Here is a 21,105-nt window from a genome sequence, read left to right on the forward strand (position 1 = left end):
TTTTTAAGACTACTGCAGGAAAGAAAGAAACTGTACACAAACAATTCCATTTATTCAAAATACATAATACACTCTGTGACGAGTTTCAAAATCATTTCCTTTTGCTACTATTAACTGTAAGCAAACATGTATATCTGAATGTTTTTTATTGCGTTTAAAGAACAAGTACGGGGATTTCAGTGGGTAAAAGGTGATATTTGTGCCAGATGAACATAGTGCAGATTTATCAACGATGTTTATACAAATGAAATAATTATATATATTTAGTGTATATACATTGCATATTATTACTGTGTGTTTCTCTGAAGTTTGATAAAAAATTTAGCATTGGATCTGCAATCTGTGAAAAGAGAGCGTCTTTATCCCATAGACATATCTTTACCCGTGACAAAGCACTATCAGTTTCTTTTAGAATTTAAGTTACCGTCTTCCATATTTAATAGTTTATTATTAATATTAACATCATTCATCAACAGAAATTACAGTCCTTCATAGTACTCGATTTATGAAGACTGTTCAAATCCAGAATGAGATTTTCACTCTGCAGCGGAGTGTACGCTGATATGAAACTTCCTGGCAGATTAAAACTGTGTGCTGGACCGAGCACTTGCCCACGAAAGGCAAAGTTCCCGAGTTCGAGTCTCGGTCCGGCACACAGTTTTAATCTTCCAGGCAGTTTCACTGTTCAAATCACTGGAATAAGAAAAGGAAATTATGTGTAACTGAAGAAAAATATAATCCCGCTGTATGTAACAAATAGTTCTTCTTACGTATAAAATCTTATGAAAATTACTGCATTAACATTTGTACTGCTTGTGTGAAGTTTCCTCCTTCACGTTCACTTTACGAGAAACTTCGTCAACACACGATTTATCTTCGTGCATTATTGCACTCTTAGACGTCACGTGATGTATCCTATAACACTTCTCGAATACGCTCTCTTCAGACTTGAGTGTGCGTGTTGCAGTGAGGTTGGTCCATCTTTGTGTTGTTGATTCGGTGAGCTGGGGCATAGTACTGTAAACATAAGAGAACATATCACTACACGAATCCACAGTCACAGCTCATTGCTTTAAACAGTTTTTTTCATAAACATTTAACGCAAAAGGTAACAAGCCATTTAATGGGGTGTGGGATTTACAAGACTTTTATGGGCAACCAATGATTTTTCAGAAGTTCAGTGCTCAAACAATCATTACAACTGAACTGACTTTGATCTGTAAAGTCTTTTTCCTTATTGTGATCCAAGCCAGTCCAACTGATAACTTCTGCACTTAACTCTTTAAGTGATACTAGTAAATATAGATATTAATGGTCTTAAATGCAATATACGACTTTATGTATTACAAAAAATATATTGTATTGTATTAATATAATCACAATAGTTTCTCTGATAAGTGTGATTACCATTTTTACGTTTCTAAGTCGGTAGCCTTGAGCTATCAACGAACAATGGTATGAATGTTTATCAGCGGTCTTTGAAGCACTCTACTTCAGATCTGGTTTCATGTTCAGCTAGCGTATTATGTCACCAGTGGATTCACTCGTCTGGTAGCTTTTGATATAAACGAAGGTTATTTCAGTTCAGTAACATATCCTGTATTATGAAGTATGAAATCTCTACGGGAGTTATTTGTGAATCATATTTACAGCTAGTTTTCTTACGAGCCGTACAAGTAAGCAAATAAATTGGTGAATTCAGTTCCTAATTACATACAATTTTACTGATTGTATGAAGTGAAATGCTTCTTCTAATGAAGAATGAACGTTGCAGATAATATTGTTTCACAAATTATCTCAACTATTTCGGCCGCTGAGATACGAAAAATTGTTACCGCGGACAGTGCACATGTTTATGTGGCAGTCAAATGAAAATGAAGCAAACGGGGAAAAGTAAGTAAACTATTATTTCAAAAGCAATCGCCGTAACTGTTAATACATTTTTTCCACTGAGAGATATGACGGTCAGAGCCCACATGGAAAAATGTTTTGCGGTTGCCTACGAAACCATGACTGTGCTAGGCATATACTTCTCCCACCGAAGAAAATCGACGGCCATGAATATCTTTCTCCAGTGTTCCAAAACTTAGAAATTGCACAGGGTGGGTACATAAGTTGCCAAGATTGTTTCGACTACGCTGCAAAATTTTCGTTGGTAAGCTCTTGCACTTCCTTCATGTAGGTCAGCTCTCTCCCCAAGCGATTTCCATATTTTTGGAGTCCTGAAGAAAGAAGGTCGTGGCCATCGATTTCCTTCGGACGAAGTGGTTCACGCCTGGGTACAAACATGGTCACCTAGGCAACCGCAAACATTTTTCCATGAATGACAGTCTTATCTCACAGTGGGATAAATGTAGTAACAGTTAATAACAAATAGTTTACTTGATTTTTTTACATGTGTCTCGTATGACTGCCCCGTATATGATCATTATTGAAAATATGCAACATGATGCAAAGAGCTTATACACATACTTGAATTTTTTAGGCTCTTTTGGTTCGTTTTTACAGTTGTAGGGCTCATATCTACAGTCGTGAATATTTCTTTTAGATCTATAAGAATGACTTCATCCAGGTGGTACAGTTCCATGTCAGATGAAGTTCTGCGCGATCGTGTAATGAACTGATGGGAATAGGTGACAGAAAAGCACACAGAAAGTTTACAGGTTGGAGGAGACTGATCCAGATGATGTAATTACTATTTCTACAGTTTCAAATCCTGCTACAGAAATTGATGGTAGTCTGGGTAACAATGCGTCATACGGAACAGTGGATGAAATGTCTATTAAGAGATGAAACAGGTAAGGTAGACTTATTCTGTGTTTGAAAACACGTTTCATAAAAGTTTTGGAACTGACTCTGATACTGAAGCGGCTAAAAAGGTAGATTTATATGCTTTCCTAAAGTTGGTTGTGAACCCTGTCCTTAGGGATATCCTCCTCCGATGACATACGTCTACTAGCAGAAGTTGCGATTGCTAATTTCCTGCAGTTTTTTCATACTTTTTCAGCACCATCCCAGAATTCATGGTGGACTTAGAAATACATAATAAATTGTGCAAAAAGTATGTAATGACGTGTACTTAATTGTTAAGCGGGATAGAATATTTTGTCACTTCAAGGATTAATGAAAATACTTAAGCGTGACCTTTGCTCTGTCAAAAATTTCTTTGCAAAGAAACAAAACCGCTTTGACGCGACTATAGACTCGGTGTTCCTCATGTGCGACATTCCAAACGAAAACATTTCTGCAGTAAGGTCACTGTAGTGCTTTCAGAGAAATGAAATAAAGTGTAGTTTGATTTCATATCAAATTACAGCCAGGTTCGAGGAGCAGGATCCTTTAACGCGAAAGCTAAAATCACATTTCAGTGTGATGGTTCAAAATTTCAAATAATATGTTTCAAAATTTCAAAGAAGTTGCTAGCAATTTCTGAATAGGTTTTAAAATTTCACAGAATGTCATTCAAATTTCAATGAACTTACTAATACTTGAGAGTTAATCAAATGTTAGTGTGTGAAACTAGGGAAAACACTAAGCACTTTCATACTGATCCAAGGCACTGAGCTGGGCGATTAGTCTGAGGAAAATGAATTATGATATTTGACGATTTGTGCAAATTCAGTCAACTTGCTTGGAATAGTGGGGAAAAAATCTTGTGATTTCGTGCAATGAGAAGCACCAGTTCCAGGTGTCGGATAACATTCTATGACAGTACTAGCAGTTAAATTTCCCTGAGCGTGCACATCCAGTTCGGAAGATATAATAACAGTAATGTACAATCGAAACGTTGTGGGAAGTCGACTTTTTATTGAAACGCATACGCTGATCATAAACACACAGCATGTGTAGAGCACAAGACTTGAAAAATAGCAAGCGACTTTTCGATGTGCATAAACGCATTTTCTTAAGCTACGTAATAGGGAAACTCTACCAGGCACACCTTCGAAAACAGACCCAGACATTATGAAGAAAATGAATGTACAAGCAGAGCTCAGGACATCAGGATCTATTGTATCGTGTGCCTCAGTAGTGTCTGTGAAGGCAGAAGTAGGGTAGGAGATAAGGCTTAGCGTCGGATCAATGGAAGTATTGGATAAGTCAGTAGAGCGAATGTAAAAGTGAGCGGTTCTAGGCGCTGCAGTCTGGAGCCGTGCGACCGCTACGGTCGCAGGTTCGAATCCTGCCTCGGGCATGGATGTGTGTGATGTCTTTAGGTTAGTTAGGTTTAAGTAGTTCTAAGATCTAGGGGACTGATGACCTCAGAAGTTTAGTCCCATAGTGCTCAGAGCCATTGTAAAAGTGAGCTCAAGACTCTATTTAGCATACGCTTTTGTGACATAGTTCGTTCTACGAGGGCAAATCAAAAAGTAAAAGTATTTTTTTTAAACAGAAACATTTCATTGGAAACCAAAATTGCAGGAAATATCAGTTCTCTTAACAAATTCTTTCAGCCTTTATACACTTGGTCCATCTCATAGCAAACTTCCTAATTTCCTCGTGGAAGAAGCTTTGTGGTTTCAGTGGCGTCCGCAAAAGGTGACAGTCACTTTGAGTTAGGTCAGGACTGTACATGGTGTAAACTATCAGCTCAAAGCCAACATTCTGAATGCACGAGATTGTTTTCCACGCTCTTCGAAGGTGGGCATTACCCATTTTATTTATTTATTTATTTTTTTTTTTTTTTTTTTAGATTTTGGGTTTCTGATCTCGCATACCTAACAGTAGCTGTCACTATTCGGTGTTTGAGCTTTAGGAATATAATGAATCAGCAGTGGACATTTCATATCCTGAAACACTGTAATCAACTTTCCTGCAGAAGCTTGGCTTTCGAGTTTATTCACTGTAGGCAAAGATTGATATTTCCACGCCATGCTCTGTTGCTTACTCTGTGGTTCATAATAACGGATCCACAACCAGTCAGTGGCTACTATGCGATTGAGAATGTTTTCTTCTTACTCTTCAAAACGAATTAAATGTGATTTCAACATTTCCAAATGCTGGTGTTCGTGTCTCTCTTTTTGTAAGTTGACGTGGTGCCCAATAGGCATAAACTTTGTGGTAATTTATACATGGACATCTGAAAATACTGAGCCCCGACTAATGTTCCACTCATGCGCAGTATCATTAATTCTGCCACGACGATCATCATGATGTAACTGTCTGTTTTCGAAGTGGACGGCCTATCCAATCGTTCTTCACGCAGAAAGACGCGCTTTCACTTTTAAAGTGATTGATATTCTCGCAATTTTTTTTTTTATCTAGGAGAGCTATGTTTATAGTTCTTCTACACTCTGCGAATATTCTCATCAGTTTTCGTCCCTACAGAGTGCAAAAATGGAGTCACTTGCCTAATTTCTCCCTTGATGCGTACGGAAAATGAGCTACTCACAGTAAAATACTTCGAAATCACTTCGAAATAGAACTATTCACTGAACCAACACAGTTAACGCACGAGAACGACAGTAAGGTTAGAGCATGTCAGAATTATTTTAGTGCTGTCATCCTATGATGTAGAAATAAACCACCTTTACTTATTGACTTGCCCCCTTAGCACGATCCGTTTGCACAATGTGAAACTAAACGATATTCGTTTTTATACTACTCTTGAGATTTCTTTTGTATTTAAGTCTACCGTAAAGCTTCAAGAGGAGCTTTTTTTAGTATTTAGAATAACTTACCCTTCCTCCGTCGAAATCCATTCCTCCGCCTATAGTTAACCGAGCTTTTGCCTTTATGGCATCAGAGAGTGACATCTGTAAACGGAACGGAAACTGCGTTAGCTACAAACGAGAAGACATGATGTTAAAAAGAGTATTAATAAAATGAACGGGAAATTAGGTCAGTTTACTAATTTAACACTTAACAAAAAACTTTATTAAAAAGGGCCACTTTTAATAGACCTAAATAAAATGACACTGTGAATAATTGCTGCTCCACAGGATCGTTTCTGGACCAAAAAAGTTTAAGCTGTACACAAAATTTCAGTGCTCATATCTAATTCCTCCACAGACTTATAGTCTGTTCAGTAAGATCGTGGTGGGGTCAATCAGCAGGAAAATGAATTTGATAACAAACTAAAAAATGTACATACATCATATATGAACAGCATTTTTGAATGCTGTTATAATTAATAATACATTCTGTCACGCACACCGTCGATAATTGCTTCACACCTCCGAGACATGCTTGAAACCAAGGACAAACGATCCTTTTTATGGACTGTGAAAGAACTAAGGCGACACCTTTCACCATCTGTGTGTAATGTTGACCATGCTCCTCCTTGATACACTGTAAGTAGTTGCAGAGATGCAAAAAATAGATTAATTAAATGGATTTAACTAAGTGAAAAAGACCCAAGATAGGAGGACGGGCAGCATCGGTGATAAATTTTTAATCTGTATACTGCAGATCGATTTCAGATACGGGTTGGCTATCTTCAGTGCAGTTATATTCAAGTTATGACGACTCGTCAATAAAATAGCTCATGGTACCAAACTGCCATTACAAATAAGAAACAGTTGACAGTTTAACTATTTGTTATTTGTGAGGTAAGTGAAGAATCATGTGTGATTTAATTTACCATGAGCCATCATGACTTGAATATAGTTGGACTGAACATAGGTTGACAGCAGCTGAAATCGACCTGCAATAAACAGATAAAAAATTTACTATCATTGCAGCCCTTTCTCCTGTCTTGCATCTCATTAATACGGCCGTGGAGCTTGCTGTTCTTGACGGAAAAGAACCTACGTGAAAAAGATTGACTTCGGCACCGGACAACGGTAAATATTGCCAAAAGAATTGTTTTACGAGGCAGGAACTCGCCCCTACGATTGATGAGCGCTGGTACTATTGAAGCAGCATGGCATGATGTACCCATATCAACCACCTAAGCTCAGTTCGGGTTAGAGCCACTGTTGCTGCCACAGGTCTCTAAATACTAAATTTCGCATTTCAATATAGTTTAAGGAATACGTGATTACTTTTGTAGGTGATATAGGCATCACCTTGAAATTCAATCGTGTGTTCTTCCCACTGGGCTGAATGTGAAATGCACGTAAAATTTCGGTATTTACTATGCTTCATTCTTCACGTTATTTCCTAAATTACAGGCGCCTTTAGGAACTCCTAATTGAAAGTAAAAATTCTCTAATTATTCGGCACAAAACGCTCTTGCTGCTATTTTTATTTATACAGTACAGATTTTTTGCAGTCCTCGAGGTGCTGAGATTTACAAGCACAACAACAAATTGAGGAGTAGAACGGCGTTCAGTTCATGTTCACTAATTATAACACGTGATTTCTTATAAAGCCTACAACTACAACAGAGATCGGTAAACAAGCAAATTCATCTGACAGGTGCCCACAACGGATATATGCGTTGTGTCCCACAGTTTTATTGAATAAACAGTAATTATTCTTACAGAACGTTTGTTCGTGCAGACCGCAAGGAGATTATAGTTATGCCAGCACACACAGTGTTTTTGTTCATATGCCAACATACCTTTGTTTTGCTTGCTTCCATGTGAGACTTGTAACAAAATTCCAGCAAGGCTACCGCCATCGCCAGTAAGAGGCCGCCTATAAGTATGTAGAAAATGCCTGCGACGTTGCTCAGCGAAAGTTCGTTTCGGGATGCATCCTGTGAAGAAACCAAGAGTCACAAATCAAATCAAACTTTTTTGAGCTTTCTGGAATGCGTGTTCATGATAAGATATATGCCCATGCTGTTATGTGGGTTGATAGAATTCTTAAACGTCTACCGCTAGGCGTGTATATCGCAACTCATTGCCAGTTCAGTGCCGCGTGTGTTGTCGAGCTGGCTTGTTCTGTTCATCTGCAGTGATTGTTTTTGTTCTTGTTTCGTTTTTTATGATGACAAGTAAGTGAACAGCGTGCAGCTGTGAAATTTTGTTTTCTGCTCGGTAGCAATGCTGCTGGAACTGTTTTAGTGTTGAAACGGCTGACCACGATGACACTTCTGGAAAAATTCAAGTATACGAGTGGTTTGCTCGATTTAAAAATGGTGACATGTCGACTGATAACAAACCTCGTTCTGGAAGCACATCAACTGCCCGAATCGACCCAAATATTGAAAAAAAATTGAGAGTTCGTGCTCACAGACTGTCGACAGACAATTGATCAACTGTCAGAGATTAGCGGGTTATCTTGGAGCTCGGTTTAGCCCGATTTGTGGCAGACAGGAGACTGGTTCTTCCACCACGACAACGCACCTACACATAGCCATTTCTGTTAGACAGTTTTTGGCTAAAATGGCATGGTTCCGCTGCCCCCAAGCACCTTACTCGCCTGATCTATCTCTGTACGACTTCTTCTTATTTCCATGCATGAAAAGGGGCATGAAAGGATGCCGATTTGACAACATTGAAAAAGTCAAGAAAAAAACGAGGGAGGTCCTGTCAGCCATTTCTAAAGATGACTATAAAAAAAAATGTTTCGGATAGTGGAAGCACCAGTGGGACAAATGTGTTAGTTGTAGTATAGGGTATTTTGAAGGGGATGAGGCTGTTTTATAAACAATTTGAAAATATATAACTTTTTACGAAAAGTAATTCCGTTTTTTTGGTACCCCGTCGTGTAAGAGGCGGTCAACTGAAAACGAGAAACACGGAAAAAGTAAGTAAACTGTTTATTATTTCACAAGTAATCGCCATAACTCTTAATACGTTTATCCCATTGTTGGACAAGCAGGTCACTGCCTTCATGGGCCGGCAGAAGTGGCCGTGCGGTTAAAGGCGCTGCAGTCTGGAACCGCAAGACCTCTACGGTCGCAGGTTCGAATCCTGCCTCGGGCATGGATGTTTGTGATGTCCTTAGGTTAGTTAGGTTTAACTAGTTCTAAGTTCTAGGGGACTAATGACCTCAGCAGTTGAGTCCCATAGTGCTCAGAGCCATTTGAACCATTTGAACCTTCATGGAAACATGTTTGCAGTTGACTACTGAACCATAACTGTACCCAGACGTGTACCTCTTCTACTGAAGCAAATCAACCACCAGGAATGTCTATCTCCAGGGCTCCAGAAATACGAAAATGTCAAGTGGTGGGCCCACAAAATAATGCCAAGAACGTTTCGACTACGCTGCAGGAGTTTTGCTGGGAAGCCCTTAGACATCCTCCACACAGTCCTGATCTCTCCCGATGCGAGTCCCATATTTTTGAATCCCTGAAGCAAGACATTGGTGACAGTCGATCTACTTCGGACGAAGGGATGCACGCCTCGGTACAATTATGGTTCCGTGGTCCACTGCAAACAGACATTTTAAACAGACATTCCTTACAGACATTGACGGTCTTGTTTCACATTAAGATAGATGTACACTCCTGGAAATGGAAAAAAGAACACATTGACACCGGTGTGTCAGACCCACCATACTTGCTCCGGACACTGCGAGAGGGCTGTACAAGCAATGATCACACGCACGGCACAGCGGACACACCAGGAACCGCGGTGTTGGCCGTCGAATGGCGCTAGCTGCGCAGCATTTGTGCACCGCCGCCGTCAGTGTCAGCCAGTTTGCCGTGGCATACGGAGCTCCATCGCAGTCTTTAACACTGGTAGCATGCCGCGACAGCGTGGACGTGAACCGTATGTGCAGTTGACGGACTTTGAGCGAGGGCGTATAGTGGGCATGAGGGAGGCCGGGTAGACGTACCGCCGAATTGCTCAACAAGTGGGGCGTGAGGTCTCCACAGTACATCGATGTTGTCGCCAGTGGTCGGCGGAAGGTGCACTTGCCCGTCGACCAGGGACCGGACCGCAGCGACGCACGGATGCACGCCAAGACCGTAGGATCCTACGCAGTGCCGTAGGGGACCGCACCGCCACTTCCCAGCAAATTAGGGACACTGTTGCTCCTGGGGTATCGGCGAGGACCATTCGCAACCGTCTCCATGAAGCTGGGCTACGGTCCCGCACACCGTTAGGCCGTCTTCCGCTCACGCCCCAACATCGTGCAGCCCGCCTCCAGTGGTGTCGCGACAGGCGTGAATGGAGGGACGAATGGAGACGTGTCGTCTTCAGCGATGAGAGTCGCTTCTGCCTTGGTGCCAATGATGGTCGTATGCGTGTTTGGCGCCGTGCAGGTGAGCACCACAATCAGGACTGCATACGACCGAGGCACACAGGGCCAACACCCGGCATCATGGTGTGGGGAGCGATCTCCTACAGTGGCCGTACACCACTGGTGATCGTCGAGGGGACACTGAATAGTGCACGGTACATCCAAATCGTCATCGAACCCATCGTTCTACCATTCCTAGACCGGCAAGGGAACTTGCTGTTCCAACAGGACAATGCACGTCCGCATGTATCCCGTGCCACCCAACGTGCTCTAGAAGGTGTAAGTCAACTACCCTGGCCAGCAAGATCTCCGGATCTGTCCCCCATTGAGCATGTTTGGGACTGGATGAAGCGTCGTCTCACGTGGTCTGCACGTCCAGCACGAAAGCTGGTCCAACTGAGGCGCCAGGTGGAAATGGCATGGCAAGCCGTTCCACAGGACTAAATCCAGCATCTCTACGATCGTCTCCATGGGAGAATAGCAGCCTGCATTGCTGCGAAAGGTGGATATACACTGTACTAGTGCCGACATTGTGCATGCTCTGTTGCCTGTGTCTATGTGCCTGTGGTTCTGTCAGTGTGATCATGTGATGTATCTGACCCCAGGAATGTGTCAATAAAGTTTCCCCTTCCTGGGACAATGAATTCACGGTGTTCTTATTTCAATTTCCAGGAGTGTATTAATAGTCGTGGCGATTACTTTTGATATAACAAATAGTTTACTTGTTTTTTTGCCATCCGTCCCGTTTTCATTGGCTGCCCCTTATAAAATTCTCAGTTTGATTCGTCACAACAGCGTGTGAAAAATAAACACATCTGGTAGTTCGGTTTACTGCAGTGACTGCAAAGCCACATAACTATGGATGGTACATTACAGACACTTAAATAGATATCCTTCGATATACTCACCTTGCAAGTTCCTTTTCCGTCAGTCTGTTTCGAAGCTGAGGTTACTATATGTCTCACATTCACCATTAAACATTAAATTTCGTTTGTTCACTTTTCCACAACATGACTACTTAGAAGTACGTGTTCAAGTGTTTTCTTTATAATATTTCAGTAACTTCCATAAAATATTCGGTGCTCTAACTTCACGGCTATTCGACATGATTGACATTTGGGGACTGATTGTCTAACGAGCTCAGGCTGGAATAAATATGACGCATAAGCTGATCAAGTATCTCATTTATATTCTAACATCTTAATCTTTTTTGCGGCCGAATTCAAATATGTTTATGAGCATTGTGGTCATACACTGATGTACAAAAACATTTTGACCACCTGCTTAATAGCTGGTTTGTACGTCTTTGCAACGAAGAACATCGCTGATTGTATCAGGGAACCTATTCTTTCCATGTAGGCTTTCACGGCCGGCGTCTTTATCAGTAAAGTCTTCCGGGCTAAGTTGCCGTGGTCGATCTGTAGAACTTCTTCTCCCTGACGTTTCGTTCTCAACTGCGGAGAACATCTTCCGAGGTGAGTCGACTCACCTCGGAAGATGTTCTCCGCAGTTGAGAACGAAACGTCAGGGAGAAGAAGTTCTACAGATCGACCACGGCAACTTAGCCCGGAAGACTTTACTGATAAAGGGAACCTATTGTTTGCTGGAAGGTTTGTGGAGGTATGTGGCTTTGGATTCTATACACAGGTCATGTAATTCGCGCAAATAGCGAGTCTTAGTTTGCGTACGTTTAGGTGGCGGCCGACAGAGCCCCAGACGGGTTCCATGGAGTTTACATCAGGCGAATTTGATCGCCGAGACATCAACGTCAGTTCACTATAACGTTCCTCAGACCACTGTAACATGGTTCTGGTTCCGAGACACGGACAATTATACTGCTGAAGGATGACATTGCCGTCGGGGAAGACATTGAGCATGAAGGGAAGCCGGTGGTTCGCAGCTGTCAGCATGTCTTCGATTACTAGTCCACTGCAAGCGCAGGAGAATGCCTCCCATAGCACAATACTGCTTCCACCAGCCTGCGTCCGTCGTGCACTGCACTTTAGAGCCGTCGTTCACCTCGATACGGCGTTTGTGGAGACGACCTGTGACCTAGTTAGTAAAAATGTGATTCACCCGAACAGCCGACATATTTGCATTGATGGAAGATCTAATTCCGATGGTCTCGTGCCCACTGCAATCATAATTAATGATGTCGTTGGGACAACATGTGAACACAGAGGGATGGTGTGCTGCGGAGCTCCGTGTTCAACAACGCATGATGAACGTGTGCTCCGAAACACTTGTGGGTGTACTAGCATTGAGCTCATTAGCCAGAAGTGCCACAGATCTATCCTATTTTGCAGAGCAGAGAAGCTTCTGAACCCCACCTTATGTGAAAAATCGTGGACGTCCAACCATTTAGCACCTAGTGGTAGTTTTACTACCCTTCTATCTCTCTGCGTAGATGTTCAGGACAGTGGCACGTGAACATTCCATCAGCTTCGGCGTTTTCGAGATACTCGTTCACAGGCTCTGCATTATCTACATCTACATCCACACTCCGCAAGCCAACTGACAGTATGTGGCGGAGGGTACTTTGAGTATCTATATCGGTTCTTCCTTCTATTCCAGTCTCGTGTTGTTCGTGGAAAGAAAGATTGTCGGTATGCCTCTGTGTGGGCTCTAATCCCTCTGATTTTATCCTCATAGTCTCTTCGCGAGGTATACGTAGGAGGGAGCAATATACTGCTTGACTCCTCGGTGAAGGTATGTTCTCGAAACTTCAACAAAAGCCCGTACCGAGCAACTGAGCGTCTCTCTTGCAGGGTCTTCCACTGGAGTTTATCTATCATCTCCGTAACACTTTCGCGTTTACTAAATGATCCTGTAACGAAGCGCGCTGCTCTCCGTTGGATCTTCTCTATCTCTTCTATCAACCCTATCTGGTACGGATCCCACACTGCTGAGCAGTATTCAAGCAGCGGGCGAACAAATGTACTGTAATCTGCTTCCTTTGTTTTCGGATTGCATTTCCTTAGGATTCTTCCAATGAATCTCAGTCTGGCATCTGCTTTACCGACGATCAACTTTATATGATCATTCCATTTTAAATCACTCCTAATGCCTACTCTCAGATAATTTATGAAATTAAGTGCTTCCAGTTGCTGACCTGCTATATTGTAGCTAAATGATAAGGGATCTTTCTTTCTATGTATTCGCAGCGCATTACACTTGTCTACATTGAGATTCAATTACCATTCCCTGCACCATACATCAATTCGCTGCAGATCCTCCTGCATTTCAGTACAATTTTCCATTGTTACAACCTCTCTATATACTACAGCATCATCCGCAAAAAGCCTCAGTGAGCTTCCGATGTTATCCACAAGGTCATTTATGTATAGTGTGAGTAGCAACGGTCTTATGACACTCCCCTGCGGCACACCTGAAATCACTCTTACTTCGGAAGACTTGCCCTTTGTCGAAGTCGCTTATCTCAATGGATTTCCCAATGTGCAGCCCATATCTTCGCTAGGGTGGTCGTCCGTCCATGTCTGCTCGGCTTACGTACTTTTCTTACCGCATCATGTGCCCGGAACGCCACCAGGCTCCACTTAACGTTGCGTTGGGCAATGGTCAAAATGTTTTGGTTTGTCAGTGTATTTACTCCTCAGATATTGAAGTTGTAATGGCTGCAAGAGTAGAAGGTGCGATTAAAGAGAACAGACGTCCAACACATTTGCAGTTATGTGAAATTTAACATGAGACTAGAAGTACAAAAAAAAAGAAGAAAATGGTTATCAATGAACTTTCAAGAAACTGTTGTGATTAAAAGACTAACGCTGATAAGACAAATAGAATGTCTACGGCAGCATATTATAGAGGACACTTAAAGGATTTGACATTATATCTTTAGTATTATTTTAAAGATAAGTTATCTACTACGGTAAACATCAGTAGCGTGTAGTGAACTCAAGCGGCGCTCAGTACCTGTTTGTCGCTGTGCTTGCATTCCGTACGGTCGTACCACCACCGATTCTTCAGTTTAGTGAGGTCACCATTTTCAGTAAGAGACAGCACAGCAAGATTTATCTCGTCCCTGCAATACGAGCATCAAGTGAGTTGTTAACTGTAATGGGCAATCAAATTAGTTAGCAAATTTCCAGAAACAAATAAAGGTGAGTATATTCTGGCAAAAGTGGAAAGAATTCCACCAGAATTGTTTTTCAGTTGTCATAAAATGGGAAAATGTTACATCTGTTCGTTGTTCTGATTTAACTACGATGATCTTTTTTAGTCTTGACTTTCATATCATTGAAAGACACAATAATTAACTTGAGAAAATTGTATGTGAAGTTGTGTAGTAAGGAAGTTCGTAATCGATTTTAATCGAGAGACTGCTCTTCAAGGAAATGCATTATTATGCTGTTTGGTCCTTTTCTTCGATTAACTTGTGAATGATGTTAGTAAAACAGTAATGAAGACAGCCTAATGCAGAAATCGATAAGGTGTTACAGTGGATTTGGGATACGTTTTTTCAGAAGTAGACAGGCACCAACTGCCAAGGGCACTGACGGCCCGAGTCATTTTCTTGTATTTACTATCAGATTTCCATTAAATTCGTGATCTGTATATCAAAAACTATTCAGATGCTATACATAAAATATTACTGACAGCCGTAAACCTTACATACACGTACGGAACTATAATGCCCGATTCATCGGCCATATGATGTCGTTGCATTCTGTCTCGAGGTACGTCAAAAGTAGAGTAACTTTTTTAAAGTCAAAGCAGCCCTTGGACGAGACAAAGTGTGATAATATCCCGAGTAGTCCAGATAAATGAATACCAGCGAATTATTGTTTGCACAAATCTCTTTTGAAATAAACATACAATGGCGAATGAGAAATTCCATCTACATCTACATGATTACTCTGCAATTCACATTTAAGTGCTTGGCAGAGGGTTCATCGAACCACAATCATACTATCTCTCTACCATTCCACTCCCGAACAGCGCGCGGGAAAAACGAACACCTAAACCTTTCTGTTCGAGCTCTGATTTCTCTTATTTTGTTTTGATGACCATTCCTACCTATGTAGGTTGGGCTCAACAAAATATTTTCGCATTCGGAAGAGAAAGTTGGTGACTGCAATTTCGTAAATAGATCTCGCCGCGACGAAAAACGTCTTTGCTTTAATGACTTACATCCCAACTCGCGTATCATATCTGCCACACTCTCTCCCCTATTACGTGATAATACAAAACGAGCTGCCTTTTTTTGCACCCTTTCGATGTCCTCCATCAATCCCACCTGGTAAGGATCCCACACCGCGCAGCAATATTCTAACAGAGGACGAACGAGTGTAGTGTAAGCTGTCTCTTTAGTGGACTTGTTGCATCTTCTAAGTGTCCTGCCAATGAAACGCAACCTTTGGCTCGCCTTCCCCACAATATTATCTATATGGTCTTTCCAACTGAGCCGGCCGAAGTGGCCGTGCGGTTAAAGGCGCTGCAGTCTGGAACCGCAAGACCGCTACGGTCGCAGGTTCGAATCCTGCCTCGGGCATGGATGTTTGTGATGTCCTTAGGTTAGTTAGGTTTAACTAGTTCTAAGTTCTAGAGGACTAGTGACCTCAGCAGTTGAGTCCCATAGTGCTCAGAGCCATTTGAATCATTTTTTCCCAACTGAAGTTGTTCGTAATTTTAACACCCAGGTACTTTGTTGAATTGACAGCCTTGAGAATTGTACTATTTATCGAGTAATCGAATTCCAACGGATTTCTTTTGGAACTCATGTGGATCACCTCACACTTTTCGTTATTTAGCGTCAACTGCCACCTGCCACACCATACAGCAATCTTTTCTAAACCGCTTTGCAACTGATACTGGTCTTCGGATGACCTTACTAGACGGTAAATTACAGCATCATCTGCGAACAACCCAAGAGAACTGCTCAGATCGTCACCCAGGTTATTTATGTAGATCAGGAACAGCAGAGGTCCCAGGACGCTTCCCTGAGGAAAATTTGATATCACTTCAATTTTCCTCGATGATTTGCCGTGTATTACTACGAACCGCGACCTTCCTGACAGGAAATCACGAATCCAGTCGCACAACTGTGACGATACCCCATAGGCCCGCAGCTTGATTAGAAGTCGCTTGTGAGGAACGGTGTCAAAAGCTTTCCGGAAATCTAGAAATACGGAATCAACTTGAGATCCCCTGTCGATAGCAGCCATTACTTCTTGCGAATAAAGAACTAGCTGCGTTGCACAAGAACGATGTCTTCTGAAACCATGCTGATTACGTATCAATAGATCGTTTCCTCCGAGGTGATTCATAATGTTTGAATACAATATATGCTCCAAAACCCTACTGCAAATCGATGTCAACGATATAGGTATGTAGTTAGATGGATTACTCCTACTACCCTTCTTAAACACTGGTGCGACCTGCGCAATTTTCCAATCTATAGGTACAGATCTATCGGTGAGCGAGCGGTTGTATATGATTGCTAAGTAGGTAGCTATTGTATCAGCGTAGTCTGAAAGGAACCTAATCGGTATTCAATCTGGACCTGAAGACTTGCCCGTATCAGGCGATTTGAGTTGCTTCGCAACCCCTAAGGTATCTATTTCTAAGAAACTCATGCTAGCAGCTGTTCGTGTTTCAAATTCTGGAATATTCCATTCGTCTTCCCTGGTGATGGAATTTCGGAAAACTGCATTCAATAACTCCGCTTTAGCGGCACAGTCGTCGGTAACAGTACCATCGGCACTGCGCAGCGAAGGTATTGACTGCGTCTTGCCGCTTGTGTACTTTACATACGACCAGAATTTCTTCGGATTTTCTACCAAATTTCGAGACAATGTTTCGTTGTCGAACCTATTAAAGGCATCTCGCATTGAAGTCCGTGCCAAATTTCGCGCGTCTGTAAATTTTTGCCAACCTTCGGGATTTCGCGTTCTTCTGAACTTCATATGCGTTTTCATTTGCCTCTGCAACAGCGTTCGGATCTATTTTGTGTACCATGGGGGATCATTTCCATCTCTTACCAATTTATGAGGTATGAATCTCTCAATTGCTGTTGCTACTATATCTTTGAATTTGAGCAACATCTCGTCTACATTTGCATTGTCAGTTCGGAAGGAATGGAGATTGTCTCTTAGGAAGGCTTCTAGTGACACTTTATCCGCTTCTTTAAATAAAATTATTTTGCGTTTGTTTCTGGTGGATTTGGAAGAAACGGTATTGAGCCTAGCTACAACAACCTTGTGATCACTAATCCCTGTATCAGTCATGATGCTCTCTATTACCTCTGGATTGTTTGTGGCTAAGAGGTCAAGTGTGTTGTCGCAACCATTTACAATTCGCGTGGGTTCGTGGACTAACTGCTCGAAATAATTTTCGGAGAAAGCGTTTAGGAATATCTCGGAGGATGTTTTCTGCTTACCACCGGTTTTGAACAAGTATTTTTGCCAACATATCGAGGGAAGGTTGAAGTCCCTACCAACTATAACCATATGAGTGGGGTATTTATTTGTTACGAGACTCAAATTTTCTCTGAACTGTTCAGCAACTATATCATAGGAGTCTGGGGGTCGGGAGAAGGAGCCAATTATTAACTTAGTTTGGCTGTTAAGTATAACCTCCACCCATACCAATTCACACGGAGTATTTACTTCGACTTCACTACAAGATAAACCACTACTGACAGACACAAACACTGCACCACCAATTCTGCCTAATCTATCTTTCCTGAACACCGTTTGAGACTTCGTAAAAATTTCTGCAGAACTTATTTCAGGCTTTAGCCAGCTTTCTGTACCTATAACGATTTCAGCTTCTGTACTTTCTATAACCGCTTGAAGCTCAGAGACTTTCCCAGCACAACTACAACAATTTACAACTATAATTCCGACTGTTCCTTGATCCAAGCACGTCCTGTATTTGCCATGCACCCTTTGAGATTACAGCCCACCCAGTACTTTCCCGAGGCCTTCTTACCTAAAAAACCACCCAGTCCATGCCACACAGCCTCCGCTACCCGTGTAGCCGCCAGCTGAGTGTAGTGAACTCCTGACCTATTCAGCGGAACCCGAAACCCCACCACCCTGTGGCGCAAGTCAAGGAATCTGCAGCCAACACGGTCGCAAAACCGTCTGAGCCTCTGATTCAGACCCTCCACCCGGCTCTGCACCAAAGGTCCGCAGTCGGTTCTGTCAACGATGCTGCAGATAGTGAGCTCTGCCTTCATCTCGTAAGCAAGACCGGCAGCCTTCACCAAATCAGATAGCCGCTGGAATCCAGAGAGAATTTCCTCAGATCCAAAGCGACACACGTCATTAGTGCCGACATGTGCCATCACCTGCAGCTGGCTGCACCCTGCGGTCTTCTGGCATCCGGAAGGACTCTTTCCACATCAGGAATGACTCCACCCAGACTGCACACGGAGTGCACACTGGATTTCTTCCCCTCCTTAGCCGCCATATCCCCAAGGGGCCCCATTACACGCCTAACATTGGAGCTCCCAACTACCAATAAGCCCACCCTCTGCGACTGCCCGGACCTTGAAGGCTGAGAATCATCCTCTGAAACAGGGCAGGCAGCTGCCTCTAGCTCAGCCAGAGACAGTACCTGAAACCTGTTTGTCAGATGCACCGGGGAGGCTTTCTGATCAGCCTCAAAATGGCTCTGATCACAATGGGACTTAACATCTATGGTCATCAGTCCCCTAGAACTTCGAACTTCTTAAACCTAACTAACCTAAGGACATCACACAACACCCAGTCATCACGAGGCAGAGAAAATCCCTGACCCCGCCAGGATCTGATCAGCCTCCGGGGATGTCTTTCGCTGCCTGCCACGCCTTGGAACCACCTCCCAATCAACCACAGGCGAGGGCTTAGCCCCACTGCGGGCAGCAACCGGGGCAACCACAGCGGCAGACCGATCTGGGGGCAGACGGGACGAGGTTGACATCCCCGTGATACCAAAGTCCGGCTCCCCATAGTGGTGCCCATTGGCAACAGGCTCAAGCTGCGTGACCAAAGTCAGCGCCGCCTGCAGCTGTGAGCGAAGGGATGCCAACTCAGCCCTCATCCGAACACAGCAATCACAGTCCCTGTCCATTCTAACCGATGTTGAACAACAGTTACTGAAACACGAGTCCGTGCCTAGATAACGCAAGGGAAACACGCAAAGAATGTTTGAACTAACTTGTACAAATGCCTAACGACTGCGCTACAATCTGCCTGAATTTACGATTACAGTAACTAAAACTCGAAATTACACCTCCTATACGAAACTCACACGCAATTTAAGTAAGAATCTACGAAGTAAACACAGAAAAGAAGCTATATACGTATCTTTCTGCGCTGTCGATGTGCACCAACTGGGAGCTCAGGCCACACTGGTCTCAGAGAGCAATTGGGAATTGAAATAAATCCAACGGCGACAAATGAAAATTTTTTCCAGACCGGGACTCAAACCCGGATTTCCAGTTTTTCGCGAGCAGTTGCTTTACAAACTTCGACTATCTGAGCACGCTTCCCATCCAGTCCAAATGACCAGGACTCAAACCCGGATTTCCAGTTTTTCGCGAGCAGTTGCTTTAACAACTTCGACTATCTGAGCACGCTTCCCATCCAACCCAAATTTTCATTATACATACACTGCATATGTAGTGTCTCCCAGTCCAGCATGCTCATTACTCGCAGCCTCACCTGATTCCCGCAAGAGGTCAAATCAAGAGTGCATCAGCACTGAAGGTATCATTATTTGCCATCAAAGCTTATATATTTATTAGTATGCTGCCTGTCCTTTCGGCCATGTCCGAAAGAATAGGCAGCACACATGCACCTTTTTTATATTTAGATGTTGTTATAGGCGAGTTTATAGATCAAACTGATGATGATGATGATGTCCCATACTCCATAACAGAGCGTAGGGGACGATGCGGGAGACCCGCACCGCCGTACTAGGCAAGGTCCTAGTGGAGGTGGTTTGCCATTGACTTCCTCCGACCGTAATGGGGATGAATGATGATGATGAAGACGACAAAACACCCAGTCCTCTCGAGGCAGGTGAATATCCCTGACCCTGCCGGGAATCGAACCCGGGACCCCGTGCTCGGCAAGCGAGAACATTATCGAAGTACAGTTTTATTGTCTATATTTTATCGTTTCTATTTTTACGAGTACATAACGTAAACTATGTTATTCTCACAAATACAGGGACGGTCATATTGTCTTAATCATATACGGACAGCAATACACCTGTAATTAAAGTTCCAGTGAATTAATTAATCCTTTCACGGCGGCGCCGCGATTGTTGCGTCGTGCGGTGTGGACGAGCGCCAGTCCCGCCCGGCCGCGTCCGCTGCACGGCGCTTTTTTCGCACTCCCCGCGGCGCTACTCTGTCCTGGGGAAAATATTTATACAAATCACACATGTTTTTGATATTGTGTATCGTGCCTGTGCACAAATCCAAGTCTGGGGATGCCAATGGAACAGCTGGAGTAGCACGTGTACCTGATATAAAAGCACCCACTATAGGTGTTTCATGTTCATCGTCAGATTCGGCCGATGATTCGCCTTCATCTTCAAAGCCACAACTCAGTATGAGAGAAAAAGCTTCCTCCACAGTATATCGCTTATCTGCCACATCAGTTCTAGTACAAACTTACTGAGGTTAACAACACGTCACTTCAAATGAGAGACAAGGCGGTAAACGAGCAGTGCAACTCAGGCGAAACCAACGCCTTGAAACTGAATGAACTGCCATCTAGTGACTCTGTTCTAACTACAGACTTTGCACAAAGCCGCTCGATAGTGCATAGGTCTACCTTCCATACGACTCGAGCGCAGTGAAGCGGAGAAATACGACGCGAGGTGGAGCTACTGCAGCAGTCCACCGGCTGGGCGGCACATTCGCTCCCGACTTCTACAGAAGTTCACCGTGGCGAAAGGGTTAAGTGTATAAGATAGAGTGGTACCGCAGGTCTTAGCATATTACACTACTGGCCATTAAAATAGCTACACCAAGAAGAAATGCAGATGATAAACGGGTATTCA

At 43.0% G+C, this 21,105-nt stretch overlaps 1 protein-coding gene across 1 annotated transcript in view; it reads right to left on the reverse strand.

Annotated features, from left to right (window-relative positions):
- Positions 1–274: 274 nt before the first annotated feature.
- LOC124612890 (glutamate receptor 1-like) overlaps positions 275–21,105 on the reverse strand; it is a 398,257-nt gene continuing 377,426 nt past the window's right edge. Inside the window, exons 16-19 of the mRNA XM_047141343.1 lie at positions 14,017–14,125; positions 7,505–7,642; positions 5,679–5,753; positions 275–1,017 (exon numbers count right to left, since the gene is read on the reverse strand). Coding sequence (XP_046997299.1) covers positions 943–1,017; positions 5,679–5,753; positions 7,505–7,642; positions 14,017–14,125 — 397 coding nt within the window. The 3' untranslated portion in view covers positions 275–942. The remainder of the gene's footprint in view (positions 1,018–5,678; positions 5,754–7,504; positions 7,643–14,016; positions 14,126–21,105) is intronic.

Source organism: Schistocerca americana, chromosome 4, assembly GCF_021461395.2.
Source record: "Schistocerca americana isolate TAMUIC-IGC-003095 chromosome 4, iqSchAmer2.1, whole genome shotgun sequence".
NCBI lineage: Eukaryota > Metazoa > Arthropoda > Insecta > Orthoptera > Acrididae > Schistocerca > Schistocerca americana.